This window comes from Chiloscyllium plagiosum, chromosome 9 (genome assembly GCF_004010195.1).
Source record: "Chiloscyllium plagiosum isolate BGI_BamShark_2017 chromosome 9, ASM401019v2, whole genome shotgun sequence".
Lineage (NCBI taxonomy): Eukaryota > Metazoa > Chordata > Chondrichthyes > Orectolobiformes > Hemiscylliidae > Chiloscyllium > Chiloscyllium plagiosum.
In genome coordinates this window covers 104,926,590-104,950,274 of record NC_057718.1, presented here as the reverse complement: position 1 = coordinate 104,950,274, position 23,685 = coordinate 104,926,590, and the positions used below count along the sequence as shown (strand labels likewise).

General features: G+C 47.2%; 1 protein-coding gene across 8 annotated transcripts; it reads right to left on the bottom strand.

The window, feature by feature from the left end:
* Window positions 1-5,678: 5,678 nt before the first annotated feature.
* On the bottom strand, window positions 5,679-8,798 carry LOC122553134. Of its 8 annotated transcripts, none has more exons than XM_043696701.1 (2): window positions 7,162-8,798; window positions 5,679-7,128 (listed from the first exon to the last, which is right to left on the bottom strand). In XM_043696701.1, the coding sequence occupies exons 1-2, from the start codon at window positions 7,686-7,688 to the stop codon at window positions 6,315-6,317; spliced, it is 1,341 nt and encodes a 446-aa protein (XP_043552636.1). In that variant the 5' UTR covers window positions 7,689-8,798; the 3' UTR covers window positions 5,679-6,314. The 8 variants fall into 8 exon arrangements, with proteins under 8 accessions (XP_043552636.1, XP_043552635.1, XP_043552639.1 ...); XM_043696700.1 differs by having other exon boundaries at window positions 5,679-7,131; window positions 7,165-8,798; XM_043696704.1 differs by having other exon boundaries at window positions 5,679-7,394; window positions 7,721-8,798.
* Between the last annotated feature and the right edge of the window lie 14,887 nt (window positions 8,799-23,685).

Sequence of the window (23,685 nt, the reverse complement as noted above, 5' to 3'; positions counted from 1 at the left end):
TTCCCTCGTTAACGCTTTGTGTTAACTCAACAAAAGAACTCAATAAAATCACTTAAACATGAATCACGGTGGCTCAGTGGTTAGCACTGCTGCCTCACAGCTCCAGGGACCTGGGTTCAATTCCACCTTTGGGCAACTGTGTGGAGTTTGCATGTTCTCCCCGTGTCTGTGAGGGTTTCCTCCCACAGTCCAAAAATGTGCAGGTTCGGGTGGATTGGCCATAGGAAATGTGAGATTACAAGGGTAGAGCCTCTTTGGAAGGTTGGTGTGGACCTCATGGGCTGAATGGCCTGCTTCCACACTGTAGGGGTTCAATGATTTGCCCTTCTAACAAATCCCTGTATCACCGCCACAGCTTGAGTCAGTCTTGGTGACTAAAACTGATTATAATCCTGGGCAGATGTTACAGTTTTACCCTGATATCTTTAGGCACCTGAACAATTGGTACAACCATACAGATTAAATGCTGTTTCATTGCCTGTTGTTATTCAACAAACAATGACATATTTGAAACTAAATCCTCTTCCATACTCAGAGCTTCTTTTGCTTCACTTCACATTTATTACGTTTCCTTCATGATGGGTTGATTAAACAAGTTGTTGGTGCTTGCCCTCCTGTGTGGCTGGATTAGCGAGCCAGTTTCACAACTCTGTATTTGAACTATCTGAGTCACGATCCTGGGGTCTAGATCTGAATCTGACTGTCATTCTGGGGTGGGTCGTCAATCTGGCATCAATTGCCATGGGAGAGAGTTCCAAACCTCTATCAGTCTTTGTGTTTGGAAATGTTTCCTAATTTCACTTGTGAAAGGTCTGGTTTTCTCCCCTAATCCTAGACTGACTGATCAGCTGAAATTGATTCACTCTCTCTAGCTCTTTGTTCCTCTCCATATCTTGATAAAACCACCGTGGGAAGATGATGACCTAGTGGTGATGTTCTGGGGACCCGGGTTCGAAACCCACCATGGCTGATCGTGGAACTTGAATCCAATTTTTAAAAAAACTCCAATGATGACCATTATGAAGAAAACCCCATCTGGGTCACTAATGTCCTTTAGGGAAGGAAACTGCCATCCTTACCTGATCTGACCTACATGTGACTCCAGACCCACAGCAATGTGGTTGACTCTTAGCTGCCCTCTGGGCAATTAGTGATGGGCAATAAATGCTGCCCAGCCAACGCTACCCTCATCCATCCGTGAATGGAATAAAGAAAGAAAATCACCTCCGAACCTGCTACACTCCAGGGAATGCAATGCCAGTGTAATGTCCTCGTTGGGAGTACAGGTATCATCCAAGGCCAAGATCTCCTTCCTCAGGAATGACATCCAGAACTCCTCTCAGTAACTCCAGGTGTGATGTACCCAGGGCTTTGGGAAGCTGAGAACCAATTTGTACCCCCTTGTCCGTGTCACTCCCTCTCCAGATATGGAGACCAGCATTTCATTTGTCTTTTGATCACTTCCTCTTGTTCTTCCTGCTGGAGTAACCTGACCCTGACCCCACCCCCACCCCCACCCCCACCGAATCTCTCTGGACCTCCACTGGTCCAGTGGCATTCTTGTTCCCACTGGACCATCAGAGCCCTCACAGCTCCTGCTATAGCACCACTGGGCACATCCTCCTTTTCACCATTTAGAACAGGGTTTCCCAAACTGGGCATCAGCACCCCAAGGGGACTGGGGGGGTTGTGCGCAAGCTGCAATTTTGGGGGTTATGAGCTCAGCAATGGCATCCTCCCAATCACTGTCACAGGTCTCTGTCCTCTCCCCACATTTCTGAAAAATCATCCCACGCCCAACCCCATGTCACTTCCCCTCTCTCAATTTTCAGTGCAGTCACACTAATCTTCCAGCCTCGGAATTAGCGTCACATTGAGGAAAAGATTGGGAAACACTCCATTAGAAAATGTTCTGATTTTAACGTCCACAGTGGATGCCCTCACATTTGTCCACACTAAAATTAATTTGCCACTTTTTTTGTGTAACTCTTTAATTGATCAATACTTCATTGTAATTTATGATTCCACTGACAGTGTATCCAATCCTGTCTATCTCTGTGTCGTCGGCTAATTTCGATAAGTGGCTATCTCTCCTGATGTCTCAGTCATTAACAAATAGGTGATCACTTAGCACTCCAGCTCAGTCCTAGTAGCTGGTTTGAATCAATCTATTCAGACATGCTATCTCACACACCTCTAGAACAAGTATAACGTGAGCCCTGGCCTCCTGGTTCAGAGGTGGGGACACTACCACAGCACCATGCGAGCCTTCACAGTTCCTCATACTGGTCACATCCTACTGACTGGCTCCGTCCTTTGGATCAGCCCCTCCTGCTCTAACAGAGCACAGTGCTATAGATATACAATGGTGACAGCACTGAGGCGGCCAGTGAGCCCCTCAATTTCCATCCAGTACTCTGTAACAGCACCTCCGCTAATCTCACTGTCTGACCTTTGTCCATAACCCTGCACAGTAAGGGAGATCTCCTGGTGTCATGGTTAAAATTTGTCCTTGACCAATGTCAATAAGAACAAATGATCAGGTTTCCTGTTTGCAGGATCTTGCTGTGCCCATTTCAAACGTTATGTTCAGTGTTTCCCAAGAAATTGATGCTTGCATTTCAGTAGCACTTTTCATGACCTCCTGGTGGCCGAAGGAAATACATTTTAAAGGACGGTTGCTGTTCTAATGCAGCCAGTCAGTTATGCACAGCAAGCTCCCACAAACAGCAATGTGATAATGGCCAGATGTGTTCTTGTGATGTTTAATGAGAGACAATTATTGACCATGACACTCTCTACACTCTTCTTTGAGACAAAGCCATGGGATTTTCCATAACATCCTGACAGAACAGACTGGGGCTTGGTTTAAAGTCAGGGTTAGCTCAGTTGCCTGGTGAGCTAGTTTATGATGCAGTGTGGGTTCAATTCCTGCACTGGCTGATGTAACCAAGAAGGACTCTGCCTCAACCTCATTTGGGATGGGGTGACCCTCAGGTTTAGCCCCCCCGTTGTCTCTCTCTCTCTCTAATGAAAGAGTGGGACTACGGTGACTTTATTTTCTTTCATCAAGTGTAAGAAGTGACAGCATGGTTTTGGTATTTTAAAAACAATTGTGATCTGCCTTTTAAACATTGGCTTGTTGCAGTATGCAGGGTTAGGGTCCCTGCGTACACCCTCACAGTGAGCGCCTTTTAGATATTTCTCAGGTTTTCACTTTTCACCAAAACCTGCCGCAGAATGCTGCCTGTTACAGCCAGGGTCAAACACAACACCATTCCAGTTCAGCACACAATACTGTCCTCTCAGGACCTGATGAGAGTTGTATCTCAAACAAAACATTCACCATTAATAGCAGCTCTGTCATACAAAACGTATTTCACTAGGCTTGAATTTGTCCCCTCCAGCATGGTCAATATGTAAATAGATCCACTATAACAGTTCTTTGTACTCAACAAGACCCCAAACAGAACCTGTGTTGCCTGCAAAAGGAGGCAGATGTCAGTGAAACTCAAGAGTCGAGAGTGTGGTGCTGGAAAAGCACAGCAGGTCAGGCAGCATCCAAGGAGCAGGAGAGTTGATGTTTCAGGCATAAGCCCTTCATCTCTAGCATTTACAGTCCTCACTGTCCCCCGTCAGTGAAGCTCAGACTTCATTACAATGGACTGACCGGACCCCATCACAGGAACAACCTGCAATATAGGCTGCAATATAACTGGCAATTATGACACACGACAGTATTACCCAACAAGAGCACTTCTGCTAAAGCCACAATTGTTGAAACATGATGATGCAGGCTGAAATAATTTTTTTTCGCTGTTGACTGGGAGACATTTCCTGAGAATATTCAAACATGGTCTTACAGTCACATCTCTCTCCATCTAACCTTCTACTGCAGCAGCCCATAAGCAGTGAACAGATATTTTAGTTAAATTACTTGCCCCTCTTTGGGCTCAGGGTTTACATGAGACAAGAGAGTGATTTATGGTGATTTCTTGATCAATAGATTGCTTGTTTGTTCTGCCAGAATTTGAGTGAGACTTTGTTAATTATTGGAAATTTAGGATTTTCTGGTTATTAAAGTCTTGGCACCACTGCAGCATTGTAAACATCCAAAGATATTCATAGAGGAGGGCCAGAAATTGAGGGGCAGGAGAATGGACTATGGGGTTTAAACTTTCATTCGGGGGATTTGGGCATCACTGGCTAGTCATCACTTACTCCCTGTCTCTGGTTGCCCTTTGAGAAGGTGGGGGTGAACTGCCTTCTTGAACTGCTGCAGTCGTGTGCTGTAGGTAGACCTTCAATGTCCTTAGGGAGGGAATTCCAGGATTTTGACCCAGTGACAGTGAATTTCTGCAGTGCATCTTGTAGATGGCACACACTGCTGCGACTGAGTGTCAGTGGTGGAGGGAGGGGATATTTATGAATCAAACAGGCTGCTTTGTCCTGGATGGTGTTGAGCTTCTTGAGTGTTGTTGGAGCTGCCCCCAGGGCTAGTGGGGAGTATTGTTCCTGAATTGTTCCTTGTAGATAGTGGACAAGCTTTGGGAAGACAGGAGTTGAGTTATTTACTGCAGAACTCATGGACCTGCACTTGTAACCACAACATGTATCTGGTTAGTCCAGTTCAGTTTATAGAGTCATAGACATGTACAGCATGGAAAGAGACCCTTCAGTCCAACTCATCCATGCTGACCACATATCCTAAATTAATCTAATTCTATTTTCCAGAATTTAGCCCAAATCCCTCTAAACTCTTCCTATTCATGTAACTTTTAAATGCTGTAATTGTACCAGCCTCCACCACTTCTTCAGGCAGCTCATTCCATACATGCACCACCCTCTGTGTGAAAAGGTTGCCCATTAGGTCCCTTTTAAATCTTTTCCCTCTCGCCCTAAACCTATACCCTCCAGTTTTGGATTCCCCCATCCCGGGGAAAGGATCTTGGCTATTCACCCCATCCATTCCCCTTATGATTTTATAAACCTCTAAAAGGTCACTCAACAAGACCCCAAACAATACAAGAACCTGTATTGCCTGCAAAGGGAGGCAGATGTCAGTGAAACTCAAGAGTCGAGAGTGTGGTGCTGGAAAAGCACAGCAGGTCAGGCAGCCTTCGATGCTGCAGTCTATTCAGCCTCTCCCTATAGCTCAAACCCTTCAGCCCCAACAACATCCTCGTAAACCTTTTCTGCACCTTTTCAAGTTTAGCAACACCTTTTCTGTAGCAGGGAGACCAGAATTGAATGCAGTTTTTCAAAAGTGGCCTCACCAATATCCTGTACAGCTGCAGCATGACCTCTCAACTCCTGTACTCAATGCATTGACCAATAAAGGCAAGCGATACAAATAGGGCTATGGTCAATGCCACCCCGAGGATGTTGATAGTGGGTGATTCAGTGATGGTAACACCATTCAACATCAAGGGGCGGTCGTTAGATTGTCTCTCATTCGAGGTGGTCATTGCCTGGCATTTGTGTGGCATGAATGTTATTTATCATTTTTCAGGCCAAACTTGAATATTGTCAAATTTTGGTGCATTTGAACATAGATTGCTTCAATGTCTGAGGAATTGAGAATGGTGCTGAACACTGAGCAATCATCAGCAAACACCCCCAACTGATGGAGGGAAGGTCGTTGATGAAGCAGCTGAAGATGGTTGGACCGAGGACACTACCCTGAGGAACTCCTGCAGAGATGTCCTGGAGCTGAGCTGACTGATCACTTGCTGCACTCCCTTCACATTGTCTCTGATTAACATTGCTGTCACCTTTCCCACAGCTTTAGCTATTCTGTACCTGATGGTCTTATACTCACTGACAGTTTGTGGGTAACAGTTTCCCTCTGATTATACTGGAGCATGGTCTAAATCCACGCTGCTTGGTTGGAGCGGTGACTTGCAACTTTGGTTATTCCAGAATTGGGAGTCTGGATGTTCAGTTTATCAGGGATTTGCTACTTATCCAGTGGGAATGGCTGGTACCTCGACCATAACTGGGAACTCAGGTTTGCACCAATTTGACTCTCCACTTCTTTTCATGTTGTGGTGGACTCTTGGATCAATGCAATGTCTTTGTTTTCCATCACTCGGGAAATAGGATTGTGGTTACTATGGTGACAGGTGAACCAGTCAGCCAAGAAATTGCTTCCTGTTTGCTTCCTGATACAGTTTTCTCAAACAGTTTATTTCTGGAATGAATAATGCAATTCAGACACTGTCTGATGGGCCTGGCTGATTGAACTGTTTTTGAATCATCAAGAACTTGTTATTATCTATAAGAAACATCTCCAGGAATGTACAGCGAGGTTATCAACACCAGCACATGGTCTTGTTCACCCAGAGCCAGCAGCTGGCAGCACCAGCACAGACCCCGCTCTGTCCCAGCTGGCAGCACCAGCACAGACCCCGCTCTGTCCCAGCTGAGGACCAGCACAGACCCCGCTCTGTCCCAGCTGAGGACCAGCACAGATCCCGCTCTGTCCCAGCTAAGGACCAGCACAGACCCCACTCTGTCCCAGTTGAGGACCAGCACAGACCCCACTCTGTCCCAGCTGAGGACCAGCACAGACCCCACTCTGTCCCAGCTGGCAGCACCAGCACAGACCCCGCTCTGTCCCAGCTAAGGACCAGCATAGACCCCGGTCTGTCCCAGCTGAGGACCAGCACAGACCCCGCTCTGTCCCAGTTGAGGACCAGCAAAGACCCTGCTCTGTCCCAGCTGAGGACCAGCACAGACCCCGCTCTGTCCCAGCTAAGGACCAGCACAGACCCCACTCTGTCCCAGTTGAGGACCAGCACAGACCCCGTTCTGTCCCAGCTAAGGACCAGCACAGACCACACTCTGTCCCAGTTGAGGACCAGCACAGACCCCACTCTGTCCCAGCTGACAGCACCAGCACAGACCCCGCTCTGTCCCAGCTGAGGACCAGCATAGACCCCGGTCTGTCCCAGCTGAGGACCAGCACAGACCCCACTCTGTCCCAGCTGAGGACCAGCACAGACCCCACTCTGTCCCAGATGGCAGCACCAGCACAGACCCCGCTCTGTCCCAGCTGAGGACCAGCACAGACCCCGCTCTGTCCCAGTTGAGGACCAGCATAGACCCTGCTCTGTCCCAGCTGAGGACCAGCACAGAACCCACTCTGTCCCAGTTGAGGACCAGCACAGACCCCGCTCTGTCCCAGCTAAGGACCAGCACAGACCCCACTCTGTCCCAGTTGAGGACCAGCACAGACCCCACTCTGTCCCAGTTGAGGACCAGCACAGACCCCACTCTGTCCCAGCTGGCAGCACCAGCACAGACCCCATTCTGTCCCAGCTGAGGACCAGCATAGACCCCGGTCTGTCCCATCTGAGGACCAGCACAGACCCCGCTCTGTCCCAGTTGAGGACCAGCATAGACCCTGCTCTGTCCCAGCTGAGGACCAGCACAGACCCTGCTCTGTCCCAGCTGAGGACCAGCACAGACCCCGCTCTGTCCCAGCTAAGGACCAGCACAGACCCCACTCTGTCCCAGTTGAGGACCAGCACAGACCCAGCTCTGTCCCAGCTAAGGACCAGCACAGACCCCACTCTGTCCCAGTTGAGGACCAGCACAGACCCCACTCTGTCCCAGCTGGCAGCACCAGCACAGACCCCGCTCTGTCCCAGCTGAGGACCAGCACAGACCCAGCTCTGTCCCATCTGAGGACCAGCATAGACCCCGGTCTGTTGAGGACCAGCATAGACCCTGCTCTGTCCCAGCTGAGGACCAGCACAGACCCCGCTCTGTCCCAGCTAAGGACCAGCACAGACCCCACTCTGACCCAGTTGAGGACCAGCACAGACCCCGCTCTGTCCCAGCTAAGGACCAGCACAGACCCCACTCTGTCCCAGTTGAGGACCAGCACAGACCCCACTCTGTCCCAGCTGGCAGCACCAGCACAGACCCCGCTCTGTCCCAGCTGAGGACCAGCATAGACCCTGCTCTGTCCCAGCTGAGGACCAGCACAGACCCCGCTCTGTCCCAGCTGGCAGCACCAGCACAGACCCCACTCTGTCCCAGCTGAGGACCAGCACAGACCCAGCTCTGTCCCATCTAAGGACCAGCATAGACCCCGGTCTGTCCCAGCTGAGGACCAGCACAGACCCCACTCTGTCCCAGCTGAGGACCAGCACAGACCCCACTCTGTCCCAGCTGCAGTACAACACTCACTTGGTGAGGAGTGTGCCCCGTCTCCAATCCTCTGGGTAGGAGCATGCTGACCAATGATCACTCTAGGACAGGGCTTCACAGCTCATTGGGGCTGAGTGTAGGACACCAGGTCACACTGTGACCTTGGCACGTTATTCCCACCTCCCAGAAAGCCTGGAGCGATCTGATACCAGTCACAAGAAACACCCATCCAACAAATGTCTTAAACATTGTTCCACGGGAGAACATCATTCAGGGTTGGAGCTAGAAGCTATGACAAAAACCAGGAGATATGGATCCAAACCATTCTGCAAGCCTACCCTCCCCCAGCCCCGGTACCCTCCTCATGGAGCAATGTAGTAGGCCCCATACCAATCTGGTCCTCGATAATCCCCCACTTACCCCTCTAGTGTTAAATGCAAACTTTCCAAAAGTGAATATTTGTGTAATTGTGTAGGATCCGTGGGGTTTGTAATTGAATGTTCAGAATAAAGTGGCAGACACTCCCTGTGAATCCTGTAAGATGAGAAGGTGTGGAGACTTCTGTATGACTGACAACAACAACAATCTGCATTTACATCACACCCTTAACCCCAGTGACTTGTATTCATAGTAAACCACCTCGAGGACCATCGGAGGGCCCTGAACCACAAGAGGTGATATCAGGACAGGTGACCCAAAGCTCAGCCTAGGAGGTTGAGTTTAAGGAGTCTTTTAAAGGTGGAAAGGAGGAGATACAGGTTTAGAGAAAGTCCTCAAGAGCTCAGCAGGCTGGCAGCTAAAGGTACAGCTGCTGCTGACAGTGAAATAACTGAAACAGGGCAAGGTCAGCGAGTACACAGGGAAAAATCCCACAACACCAGGTTATAGTCCAACATGTTTCTTTGGAAGCAGGTGGTTGTGATGAAGGAGCAGCGCTCTGAAAGCTAGTGCTTCCAAATAAATCTGTTGGACTGTAACCTGGTGTTGTGGGATTTTTAACTTTGTCCACCCCAGTCCAACATCGGCATCTCCGAATCATATCTCCGAATCAACACCGGCTCCTCCGAATCATATCTCCGAATCAACACCGGCATCTCCGAATCAACACCGGCTCCTCCGAATCATATCTCCGAACACCGGCTTCTCCGAATCATATCTCCGAATCAACACCGGCTCCTCCGAATCAACACCGGCTTCTCCGAATCATATCTCCGAATCAACACCGGCTCCTCCGAATCAACACCGGCTTCTCCGAATCATATCTCCGAATCAACACCGGCTCCTCCGAATCAACACCGGCTTCTCCGAATCATATCTCCGAATCAACACCGGCTCCTCCGAATCAACACCGGCTTCTCCGAATCATATCTCCGAATCAACACCGGCTCCTCCGAATCAACACCGGCTTCTCCGAATCATATCTCCGAATCAACACCGGCTCCTCCGAATCAACACCGGCTTCTCCGAATCATATCTCCGAATCAACACCGGCTCCTCCGAATCAACACCGGCTTCTCCGAATCATATCTCCGAATCAACACCGGCTCCTCCGAATCAACACCGGCTTCTCCGAATCATATCTCCGAATCAACACCGGCTCCTCCGAATCAACACCGGCTTCTCCGAATCATATCTCCGAATCAACACCGGCTCCTCCGAATCAACACCGGCTTCTCCGAATCATATCTCCGAATCAACACCGGCTCCTCCGAATCAACACCGGCTTCTCCGAATCATATCTCCGAATCAACACCGGCTCCTCCGAATCAACACCGGCTTCTCCGAATCATATCTCCGAATCAACACCGGCTCCTCCGAATCAACACCGGCTTCTCCGAATCATATCTCCGAATCAACACCGGCTCCTCCGAATCAACACCGGCTTCTCCGAATCATATCTCCGAATCAACACCGGCTCCTCCGAATCAACACCGGCTTCTCCGAATCATATCTCCGAATCAACACCGGCTCCTCCGAATCAACACCGGCTTCTCCGAATCATATCTCCGAATCAACACCGGCTCCTCCGAATCAACACCGGCTTCTCCGAATCATATCTCCGAATCAACACCGGCTCCTCCGAATCAACACCGGCTTCTCCGAATCATATCTCCGAATCAACACCGGCTCCTCCGAATCAACACCGGCTTCTCCGAATCATATCTCCGAATCAACACCGGCTCCTCCGAATCAACACCGGCTTCTCCGAATCATATCTCCGAATCAACACCGGCTCCTCCGAATCAACACCGGCTTCTCCGAATCATATCTCCGAATCAACACCGGCTCCTCCGAATCAACACCGGCTTCTCCGAATCATATCTCCGAATCAACACCGGCTCCTCCGAATCAACACCGGCTTCTCCGAATCATATCTCCGAATCAACACCGGCTCCTCCGAATCAACACCGGCTTCTCCGAATCATATCTCCGAATCAACACCGGCTCCTCCGAATCAACACCGGCTTCTCCGAATCATATCTCCGAATCAACACCGGCTCCTCCGAATCAACACCGGCTTCTCCGAATCATATCTCCGAATCAACACCGGCTCCTCCGAATCAACACCGGCTTCTCCGAATCATATCTCCGAATCAACACCGGCTCCTCCGAATCAACACCGGCTTCTCCGAATCATATCTCCGAATCAACACCGGCTCCTCCGAATCAACACCGGCTTCTCCGAATCATATCTCCGAATCAACACCGGCTCCTCCGAATCAACACCGGCTTCTCCGAATCATATCTCCGAATCAACACCGGCTCCTCCGAATCAACACCGGCTTCTCCGAATCATATCTCCGAATCAACACCGGCTCCTCCGAATCAACACCGGCTTCTCCGAATCATATCTCCGAATCAACACCGGCTCCTCCGAATCAACACCGGCTTCTCCGAATCATATCTCCGAATCAACACCGGCTCCTCCGAATCAACACCGGCTTCTCCGAATCATATCTCCGAATCAACACCGGCTCCTCCGAATCAACACCGGCTTCTCCGAATCATATCTCCGAATCAACACCGGCTCCTCCGAATCAACACCGGCTTCTCCGAATCATATCTCCGAATCAACACCGGCTCCTCCGAATCAACACCGGCTTCTCCGAATCATATCTCCGAATCAACACCGGCTCCTCCGAATCAACACCGGCTTCTCCGAATCATATCTCCGAATCAACACCGGCTCCTCCGAATCAACACCGGCTTCTCCGAATCATATCTCCGAATCAACACCGGCTCCTCCGAATCAACACCGGCTTCTCCGAATCATATCTCCGAATCAACACCGGCTCCTCCGAATCAACACCGGCTTCTCCGAATCATATCTCCGAATCAACACCGGCTCCTCCGAATCAACACCGGCTTCTCCGAATCATATCTCCGAATCAACACCGGCTCCTCCGAATCAACACCGGCTTCTCCGAATCATATCTCCGAATCAACACCGGCTCCTCCGAATCAACACCGGCTTCTCCGAATCATATCTCCGAATCAACACCGGCTCCTCCGAATCAACACCGGCTTCTCCGAATCATATCTCCGAATCAACACCGGCTCCTCCGAATCAACACCGGCTTCTCCGAATCATATCTCCGAATCAACACCGGCTCCTCCGAATCAACACCGGCTTCTCCGAATCATATCTCCGAATCAACACCGGCTCCTCCGAATCAACACCGGCTTCTCCGAATCATATCTCCGAATCAACACCGGCTCCTCCGAATCAACACCGGCTTCTCCGAATCATATCTCCGAATCAACACCGGCTCCTCCGAATCAACACCGGCTTCTCCGAATCATATCTCCGAATCAACACCGGCTCCTCCGAATCAACACCGGCTTCTCCGAATCATATCTCCGAATCAACACCGGCTCCTCCGAATCAACACCGGCTTCTCCGAATCATATCTCCGAATCAACACCGGCTCCTCCGAATCAACACCGGCTTCTCCGAATCATATCTCCGAATCAACATCGTCTTCTCCGAATCATATCTCCGAATCAACACCGGCTCCTCCGAATCAACACCGGCTTCTCCGAATCATATCTCCGAATCAAAGTCATGGAGGGATTTGAAAACCAGGATGGAAATTTTAAAGCTGAGCCACCACTGAGTGAGCACGACACAGAAGGAGGCTATTTGGACCCACTGTCCACTCCTTGCCCACTGCCTGACTGATTTTTACTTTCGAAGAGTGTGATGCTGGAAAAGCACTACAATTCAGGCAGCGTCCGAGGAGCAGGAGAATCGACGTTTCAGGAATAAGCCCTTTCAACGATCTATCCAATTCCCTTTTGTAAGTTACTGTTGAATCTGGTTCCATCTCTTTCACACCCCACAGACCAGATTACAACAACGTGCTCCGTGCAATTACATTTCCCCATTGCCCCCAGCACTGGCCACCTTGGGATGATCATAAAACAGTGCCCTTTGTTTTCATTCATTCATGGGATGAGGGTGTCACTGGCTGGGCAGCATTTATTGCCCATCCCTAATTGCCCTGAGGGCAGTTAAGAGACAACCACTTTGCTGTGGGTCTGGAGTCACATGTGGGCTATACCAGGTAAGGATGGCAGTTTCCTTTCCTAAAGAATGTTAGTGACCCAGATGGGTTTCTCGCCCCCCATCGGGAATGCATTACAGTCTTCATTAGATTCTTAATTCCAGATTTTCATTGAATTCAAATTCTACCATCTACCATGGTGGGTTTTGAATCCTCATCCACAGACCTTTACCTGGGTCTCTGGATTAACAGTCAAAAACTATGGCACTGGGAAAGCACAACAGGTCAGGCAGCATTCAAGGAACAGACTCCTGATGAAGGGCTTTTGCCCGAAATGTTGACTCTCCTGATCCTCGGATGCTGCCTGAACTGCTGTGCTTTTCCAGCATCACACTTTTTGACTCCAATCTCCGGCATCTGCAGTCCTCACTTTCTCTGGTTTAACTGTCTGGTGATCATACCAGTAGGCCATTGCCTCCCCCATCCCCATCGTCCGCTGGTTAATCATTCTCCTGCTGCTTGACATTGTTTGAATTTTGAGCAGTGTTAGACAGTAGACTGGTTGAAATGTGCCCCCAGTTGGGAACATACTGACTGACCTGCTGGCAGGCCCCAGCCTCTCCTTTTGTTTCACATTTCTGAACATCTGCTGCTTTTTACTCAAATAATACAGTGACTTCGCAATGATTAAAATATGAACTGACCCATGTGAAAAAATGCCCTTTGTTAATGCATATTTGGAAATTATGCAGATATTTATAAACTTGTAGCCAGTGTTTCAATATGAGACAGAGTTGATAATCTGATATATTTAATTTTGTAAAATTAATGATGTGCCGGAGTACATGATGATTAAATACACACACTATATGTCATCATCTCATTTCAGCATACAATGTTATAAAAGTGGAGACTGAGTCAGATAATTATTGTTCAAATCAAACCCAACCTCAGCCCGTCTGCTGCTGAAACACACATTCCTTCTCCCATCCAGACATGGTTCCCCTCCCATTTTCTATAAAGTACAGTTCTCTTTATCCAAACTTATCCCCAGGTCATTCACCCCTCCCTCTCTACTTACCGATCAACATTGAGTCTCATCCCAGGCTTTGCCGTATCCAGTATCTCCAAGCATTTTTTGGTATCACGCTGAGTGAATGGAATTGGCTATAGACTGGTATCTGTGATGCTGGGGACCACTGGAGGAGGCTGAGATCCATCATTCGATTGGCACTTCTGGGTGAGGATTGCTGCAACTGCTTCAGCCTTATCGTGGAGGGTCAGCGCTCAGGGAGTGCCGCACTGTCATTGTGTCAGTACTGAGTGACTGCCGCACAGTCAGAGGGTAGCGCTCAGGGAGTGCCGCACTGTCGGAGGGTCAGTGCTGAGGGAGTGTCACACTGTCGGAGGGTCAGTGCTGAGGGAGTGCCGCACTATCAGAAGGTCAGTGCTGAGGGAGCGCCACACTGTCGGAGGGTCAGTGCCGAGGGAATGCTGCACTGTTGGAGGGTCAGTGCTGAGGGAGTGCCGCACTGTCGGAGGGTCAGTGCTGAGTGAGTGCCGCACTGTCGGAGGGTCAGCACTTGTTTGTCATCGTTATAAATGACCTTGACAAGGGCATAGGAGGATGGCTTAGTAAATTTGCAGAGGACACTAAGGTCAGTAGAGTTGTGGATAGTGACAAAGGATGTTGTAGGTTACAGAGAGACATCGATCAGCTGCAGAGCTGGGCTGAGAGGTGGCAAATGGAGCTTAATGCAGAAAAGTGTGAGGTGATTCACTTTGGAAGGAGTAACAGGAATACAGAGTACTGGGCTAATGGTAAGATTCGTGGTAGTGTAGACGAGCAGAGGGATCTTGGTGTCCAGGTACATAGATCCTTGAAAGTTGCCACCCAGGTTGACAGAGTTGGGAAGAAGGCAGAGAGTGCGTTAACTTTTACTCATAGAGGGATTGACTTTCGGAACCGTGAGATCATGCTGCAGCTGTACAAAACTCTGGGGTGGCCACATTTGGCATATTGTATACAGTTCTGGTCACCACATTATAAGAAGGATGTGGAAGCTTTGGAAAGGGTGCAGAGGAGATTTACCAGAATGTTGCCTATAGGGAGGGAGGGTCTTACAAGGAAAGGCTGAGGGACTTGAGGCTGTTTTCATTAGAGAGAAGAAGGTTGAGAGCTGACTTGAGACATTTCAGATCATCAGAGGGTTCGATAGAGTAGACAGTGAGAGCCTTTTTCCTTGGGTGGTGATGGCTTGCATGAGGGGACATAGCTTTAAATTGAAGGGTGATAGATATAGGACAGATGTCAAAGGTAGTTACTTTACTCAGAGAGTAATAGGGTCATGGAACACACTGCCTGCAACAGTAGTAGACTCGCCAACTTTAAGGGCATTTAAATGGTTATTGGATAGGCATATGGGTGTAAATGGAATAGTGTAGGTTAGATGGGCTTCAGATTGGTTCCACAGGTAGGCACAGCACCAAGGACCGAAGGGCCTGTACTGCGCTGTAATGTTCTATGGGAGTTCTGACGACAAGGTAGAAAATTCAAGCCTTTCATTACATTGAGAGCAGTAATCACTCCAAGCACCATGGTGATATCTTGGACATTTCTGGAATTTCCATGTTAACGAAACATATAAATGTGAAAGCAAAGTACTGTGGATGCTGGAGACCGGAAATAAAAATATTTTGTAAATGTTGAAACTCCTGTTTTGATTACAATGAGAAGTAAGATTTGCCTTAATTAACATTCTGTTGAATCATGACTGAAATTCCAACAACTGAAACACTAATCAATATTTTATGTGATAATTTTAGCAGCTCTCAGGGTCACTTACCTGACAAAAAGAACAGGTCACATTCTTCTCAAATCAGTGCGCCTAGGTCAAGCTGAATGTTTTCATTGTTTGGAGTTATTATATTGGAAGTTTTACATGAAGAGTTGATTGTTTCTGTTTGTTTTCACCCTGCATGATCGATGGGATTGAGATCAATTTCCCGTTGCAATCCCATGTCCTCATTCTCTCTTTGTTTATACCTTTTGTCTGGAGATTACATTTTGTTACAATCCTGAGACAGATTGTCAAATTTCTGTTCTGATCTCGCCGGAGACCAGCAACTTTTCTTCTAATGTTGACAAAGCATGAGAGCTCAGGTACTTACTAAAAAGAGTGAAGCCACAAGATTGCAAGGTTTTGAACAAACAATAAACTTTATTATAAAAAGTTAGAACAATAATACAATCTACAATATGTTTACAATCTATTTCTAAGATCCGGAATTAGCTTGTGATTGAGCTGGGTAACAGATAAAACAGAACACTGCTCACAACACATCAAATTGTAAATGTGTTCAAGACAGATCTCATGGTGTCTCAGCAAACCCTAGGGTTGACACTTCGGGTCATTGAATCTGCTAATCTTTGCAACTTCCTCAAAATCTTTTCCATCATGGTCGGCTTCAATCCTGGCTCATGTTCTACTAGTACATTCTCCCAGGCAAGATAGTGCTAGCTTGTATTCTGAAAACTGTACTCCGACACCTGCTAGGCAAAAGTGAGGACTACAGATGCTGGAGATCAGAGTCAAGATCAGAGTGGTGCTGGAAAAGCACAGCAGGTCAGGCAGCATCCGAGGAGAAGGAAAATCAGTGTTTCAGGCAGGAGCCCTTCATTAGGAAAGGATAAGGGCTCCTGCCTGAAATGTCGATATTCCTGCTCCTCGGATGCCATCTGACCTGCTGTGCTTCTCCTACATCTGCTCACAAGCCCAATTTTAGCTTCAGCACAGACAGCTAGCTTCACCAAGCTGTAAGTGCCTATGTTTCTCTGAGCTCTATTCTGCTGTGGTCCATAAAACAATCACTGCTTATGGGCTTCCTTGACCCTCACTGTCAGCCTTTTATGCAGTTTCTTGCTGTTACATTGTCCTTTTTTTATATAAACACAATTTTTTGTGTCTGCTTTTAATTTTATGAGAACCTGTGTTAGCTTTTTAAACAAATAAGTTACAATGTAGATGTGAACTGTTAATTAGTAATCAATTGCAATATTATTAACTGTGCACATTTTCTCACTCAAGAACGCTTTCACAGCTGCTGTTATGTCTGAATGACTGTCATTCTTTCCTTTAGCCACATTTGGTAAGGTGAAATTATTTGCTCTTGAATTACCCTTGAATTACAAACCAGAATAATGAGGAATGTTGCCCATGAAATAGCCATCTATAGTGTGCTTCAGAAGGTGGAGTTTGATTGATTGATTGATGATGGGTGCGAAACACCATTAGAAGGATTTACAACCAGTCTTTAAATCTCCTGGTGCTTGTTAGAGGATTTTGATAAAGCCTGTTGATTGACAGACTCTTGTTTTGAGAAAGTTTGCATGAAGGACCTGGAAGGTTAGAATAAATCCAGAAACTGGTCTTATTGGGAGCACTGCATTCAGCACTGGGAACATTTTCTCCCCACCTTCTGTCCCAAACCCCTCATGATTTCAAAAATTTCAATTAATTATCCTCTTAGTTTCTTCCTTTCCAATCAATGCCAACTCTTTCACTCTATCTTCATAACTGAGACATTTCGGTCTTTGAATCACCGTCATAAATAAAAGCTGAATTCTATGCATGTTGGAAATTTAAAATACAAACAGAAAGTGCTGGAGAAACTCAACAAGTCTGGCAGTACCCATGTTGGGAAAAGCAATGTTAACATTTCAGGTAGAGAGAGATGGGCATTTCTCAGACTGGAGATGACATGAAAATGGTGTTCCTCAGGGATTGGGGCTGGGATCCTTTTTCTGATTTATATAAACCATTTGCAGACGTGTGTTGAGGACAAAATCTCTAAATTTGAAGATGATACTAAGCTAGGGAGAATACTGAATTGTGAGGGTGATGCTGGGCGACTTCAGGCGAACATTGACAAGTTGTCCAAATGGGCAGACATCTGGCAGATGGATTTCAAAGCAGAGAAATGTGAGGGACTATGTTCTAGTCTCAGAAACATGGAGGGACAATAGCGACAATTTTGAGGGGATCACAGGGACCGCAAGGTTCACTGCATGAGTCGCTGAAGGTAACCAGGTAAGTTGAAACAGTTGTTAAGAAGGCTTATACAATCATTGGGTTTATAAATAGAAGCATAGAGCATAAAAGCAAGGAAGTGGTGCTACACCTCTACAGATCATTGGTCAGACCACATTTGGAGTATTATGTTCAGTTATGGGCACCTTAATTAGGGAAGAATGTGAAAGTCCTGGAGAGAATTCAAAGGAGATTTACTAGAATGATGCCAGGAATGAGGGATTTTAGACACAAGGAAAGTTTAGAGAGATTGGGCTCATTCTTCTTGGAACAGAGAAGTTTAAGAGGTGACCTTACTGAGGTGTTCAAAATCATGAACTATTTCGACAAGGTAAAGAAGGATATTCTATTTCCACTAATTATTATGTCAGTAACTAGGGATCACACCTTCAAGACAGTCAGCAAGAGATCTAGGAGTGAGAAGAGAAGAAACACCTTTATTCAGAGAGTTGTTAGGATTTGGAATACTCTGCCTGGGAGAGTGGGGGAGGTGGATTGCTTACGAGGTTTCAAAAGAGAGCTGGGTATGTATTTGGAAGGGATGAAGTTAGAGGGCTACGGAGCTGGGGCTATAGAGTGGGACTAGCTGGGTAGCTCTTTCAGGAGCTAGAACAGACAGGATGGCCTCCTTCTGCACTGTAAACTTCTATGATTCTGTTACTGATCTTCAGAATGATTCTTGTAAATCTTTTCTGCACTTTGTGCCAAATGTGTGATGCCTGGAACTCGACACATTACACAAGGTTAGCTGAGGTTGAACTTGTACCTTGTACAGGCTCAACGGAGCCTCCCTTGTCCTCAATGCCACTATTATTAAGGTCTTGGATATATTTTGTCCATTTATTATCATATACATAAATATACAAAGTCTGAAGGCCATCCCTCTATATTTCTCTGTACTTTTGTTTGTGGACTGAAATTGGAAAAGGACTTTTCATTAGAAACCAGAGATTATTGAAGGATTACTGCGTGTTGTAAAAGAAGGTTATTGACACTCAGTGTAACTGCTGATGAGCTGGAGCTGAGGGTGTGTACAATGGGAGATCCAGATGGCAGCAGGTAGCTGATTGGTCTGTCGAGTGGTGACCTGTTGTCAATGACAAAGACCTTCTGCTTACAAAACAAGGTGATTGGGTTTCAGATTGCTGAGCAGTTTGGGCTGGGAATGATCCAGTCAGAAGCCTTTGGACTGCCACAAAGAGAGGTGGTGTCTGTCTTTCTGTAACAGATTCCTGAAGAAAGCCAGTTCATTTTCCCTTCAGTTGCAGTGAGCTGTCGCTTCTTACCAATAAATCAGAGGCTTTAGAATTTGTGAACAAAGAACAAAGAGAATTTACAGCCCAGGAACAGATCCTTCGGCCCTCCAAGCCTGAGCCGATCCAAATCCACTGTTTAAAACTGTTGCCCAATTCCTAAACATCCGTATCCCTCTGCTCCCCCCCTACACATGCATCTGTCCAGATGCATCTTAAATGAATCTACCATGCCTGTCTCTACTACCTCTGCTGGCAACGCGTTCAGACACCCACCACCCTCTGTGTGAAGTACTTGCCGCATGTATCCCCCTTAAACTTTTCACCTCTCACCTTGAAAGCATGACCTCTCATTATGGAATCCTTCACCCTGGGAAAAAGCTTGTCTCTATCCACCCTGTCTATACCCTACATGATTTTGTAAACCTCAATCAGGTCCCCCCTCAATCTCCTTTTTTCTAGTGAAAATAAACCTAACCTACTCAACCTCTCTTCATAGCTAGCACCTTCCATACCAGGTAAACCCTCTCTGCACCCTCTCCAAAGCGTCCACATCCTTTTGGTAATGTGGCGACCAGAACTGTACACAGTATTCTAAATGTGGCCGAAACAACATCCTGTACAATTTTAACGTGACTTGCCAGCTCTTATACTCAATATCCCATCTAATGAAGGCAAGCATACTGTATGCCTTCTTCACTACTCCATTCACCTGTGCAACAACCTTCAGGGTACAATGGACCTGCACTCCCAGATCTCTCTGTTCATTAACTTTTCCCAAAGCTCTTCCTTTCATTGTATAATTCGCTCTGGAATTAATCTTGCCGAAATGCATCACCTCACATTTTGTCTGGATTGAAATCCACCTGTCACTTTTCCACCCAACTCTCCAGTCGATCCAGTCTGTGAACCAGGCTGGATCCCTCTTGTGAGAAAGTGAAAGTAACTGGAGATGAGAAATGGAGGAGCAGTAAGTCCTGGTGATCCAAAATGATTATCTCAGACAAACCTATGGCCAGGGACCATGGGTCATAAGGTACAGGAGCAGAACCAAGCCATTCAGCCCATCGAGTGTGCTTCACCATTCAATCATGGCTGATGTGTTTCTCAACCCCATTCTCCCATCTTCTCCCTGTAAGCCTTGATCCTCTTACTAATCAAGAAACTATCTATCTCTGGCTTAAGTACACTCAATGACTTGGCCTCCATAGCCCTCTGTGGCAATGAGTCACACAGGTTCACCCCGCTCTGGCTGAAGAATTTCCTCCTCATCTCAGTTCTAAAGTGTTGTCCCTTCACTCTGTGGCTATGCCCTCAGGTCATAGTCTCTTCTACCAGTGGAAACATCTTCTCCATGTCTACTCTATCCAGGCCTCTCAGTATTCTAACTGTTTTATTCAGATCTGCCCTTATCCCGTTAAACTCCATTGATTAGAGATCCAGGAATCTCAACCACTTCTCATGTGACAAGCCATTCTCTCCCAGGATCATTTTTGTAAATCTCTTCTGAATCCCTCCAATGCCAGCACATCCTTCCTTAGATACAGGGCCTGAAACTGTTCACAATATTCCAAATGCAGTATGACCAGAGCCTTACACAGTCTCAGCAGTACGTCTCTGCTGCTCTATTCTAACATTCTTGAAAAGAATGCTAACATTGCATTTGCATTCCTAACTGCCAACCAAACCTACATGTTAACCTTAGGAGAATCTTGCACTAAGAATCCTAAGTGCTTCAGATTTTCAAAGTCTTTTCCCAGTTAGAAAATACTTTACACCTCCACTCTTCCTACCAAAGGCACAACCTCTCACATTCTTGAACTGTATTCCATCTGCAACTTCTCTGCCTACTCCCAACCTGTCCAAGTCCTTTTGCAGATTCCCCACTTCCTCAACACTATCTGCCCCTGCCCTTTATGTCACTTTCAAACTTGCAAACAATGCTGTCAGTTCCTTTGTCCAGATCATTAATGTATAACGTGAATATTTCTGATCCCAACACTGACCTCTGCAGAATCCACTGGTCACCGGCTGCCATTCTGAAAAAGATCCCTTTATTCCACTCTCTGCCTTCTACCAGTCAGCCCATCCTTTGTCCATGCCAGTACCTTCCCCCATAACATGGGCTCTTATCTTATTTAGCAGCCTCCTGAGTGACACCTTGTCAAAGGCCTTCTGGAAATCCAAACAGTTCACATTCACACGTTCTTCCTTGTCTAATTTACTCTTTACTTCCTCAAAACATCTAACAGATTTGTCAGTCATGACCTTCCCTTGATGAAGCCATGTTGACTCAGCCCTATTTTATCACATACTTCCAAGTACTTTGCAATCTCATCTTTATTAATAGACTGTAAAATCTTACCAAGGACTGAGGTCAGGCTAACTGGCCTAGTTTCCTGCTTTCCATGCTTCTTAAACAGGGGTGTTACATTAGCCATTTTCCAACCTCCAGGGTCCTCCCTGATTCCAGTGATTCCACCACAATCCCCTCAGCTATCTCCTGCAGAACTCTGGGGTATCTGATCTAGGCAATATATCCATCATCAGACCTTCCAGCTGTGCCTAAGTGATGGCCATTACACTCACCACTGCCCCTTGACTCTCTTGAAGTCATTTGAATGACTAGTCATGATTTGGAGGTGCCCGTCTTGGACTGGGGTGTACAAAGTTAAAAATCACACAACACCAGGTTATAAAGTCATAGAGATGTACAGCACGGAAACAGACCCTTTGGTCCAACCTGTCCATATCGATCAGATATCCCAACCCAATCTAGTCCCACCTGCCAGCACCCGGCCCATATCCCTCCAAACCCTTCCTATTCATATACCCATCTAAATGCCTTTTAAATGTTACAATTGTACCAGCCTCCACCACTTCCTCTGGCAGCTCATTCCATGCAGATACCACCCTCTGTGTGAAAAATTTGCAACTTGGATCTCTTTTATATCTTTCCCCTCTCACCCTAAACCTATGCCCCTCTAGTTCTGGACTCCCCCACCCCAGGGAAAAGACTTTGTCTATTTATCCTATCCATGCCCCTCATGATTTTATAAACCTCTATAAGGTCACCCCTCAGTCTCCGACGCTCCAGGGAAAACAGCCCTAGCCTATTCAAGCTCTCCCCATAGCTCATTTGCAACATTTAAAAGGCACTTGGAAGGATATATGAATAGGAAGGGTTTGGAGGGATATGGCCCGGATGCTGGCAGGTGGGACTAGATTGGGTTGGGATATCTGGTCGGCATGGACGGGTTGGACCTAAGGGTCTGTTTCCGTGCTGCCATGCTGTACATCTCTATGACTTTATGAGTGTATGGGTCTGTAGGAATGTGTGTGTGTGTGTGTGTGTGTGTGTCTGTATGTGTGTGTAGTGCAATGAGGTCACCTGTAGTGTGACATGAACCCAAGGCCCTGGTTGAGGCCATCCCCACGGACACCGAACTTGGCTATCAGCCTCTGCTCAGCCACTTTGCGTTGTTGCCTTTCCCGAAGTTTGCCTTGGAGGATGGTCACATGAAGGTCTGAGGCTGAATGTCCCTGACCGCTGAAGTGTTCCTCGACTGGGAAGGAACACTCCTGTCTGTTGACTGTTGTGCGGTGCCCATTCATCCAATGTGGTAGCCTCTGCTTGGTTTCACCAATGTATCATGCCTCTGGCATCCTTGCCTGTAGCGTATGAGATAGATAATGTTGGTAGACATATGAGTGTGTGACTTCCAAAGATACACAAAGCTAACACACCAGGACATCCCATTGTATCAAGCTATGGGACCCTGTGTGAGAACCTCTCTGGCTATGTTGAATGCGTCTTGAAACCCATTGTACAGGGGACCCCCAGCTTCTGTCATGACACTACACATTTCTTACAGAAACTCAGCACCCATGGACCTGTCGAACCAGGAACATTCCTCGTCACAATGGATGTTTCAGCACTCTACACCAGCATCCCCCACAATGTATTCTCAGTATTCAATACCAACAACTGCCAATCTCCGTGTACTGTCGTACAACTCATCTGTTTTATCCTCAACCACAACATTTACAACCAGTTCTTCAACAAGACACAAGGAACACACATGGGGACCAAATTTGCACCCAAATATGCTAACAGTTTCATGCACAAGTTCAAACAAGGCTTCTTCTCTTATAGGACCTCCAACCAACACTATACACTAGGTACATTGATGACATTTTCTTCCTCTGGACCCATGGCGACGAGTCACTGAAACAGCTACACAGTGATATCAATGTGTTTCACCCCACCATCAAACTCACCATGGACTACTCTTTAGTATCTGTCTAATTCTTGGACGTATACATCTCTAAAAAGGATGGGCACCTGAGCACCTCACTCTACCGCAAACCCATGGATAACCTCACAATGCTGCACTTCTCCAGCTTCCACCCGAAACATATTAAAACAGCCATCCCCTATGGACCAGAAGAAAGTGAGGACTGCAGATGCTGGAGATCAGAGCTGAAAAATGTGTTGCTGGAAAAGCGCAGCAGGTCAGGCAGCATCAAAGGAGCAGGAGAATCGACGTTTCGGGCATAAGCCCTATGGACCAGCCCTACACATATACAGGATCTGTTCGGATGAGGAGGAACATGACGGGCACTTTGAAGTACTCAAGGATACCCTCATAAGAACGGGGTACGATGCTCAAC

Coding starts and splice junctions, on each gene's coding strand:
- LOC122553134 (XM_043696699.1), bottom strand. CDS start 8,082: ATGGGACAGAGCTGGGTCTGTGCTG. Junction 7,664..8,057: donor ACAGAGCTGGGTCTGTGCTG/GTCCTCAGCTGG, acceptor GGGTCTGTGCTG/GTCCTCAGCTGGGACAGAGC.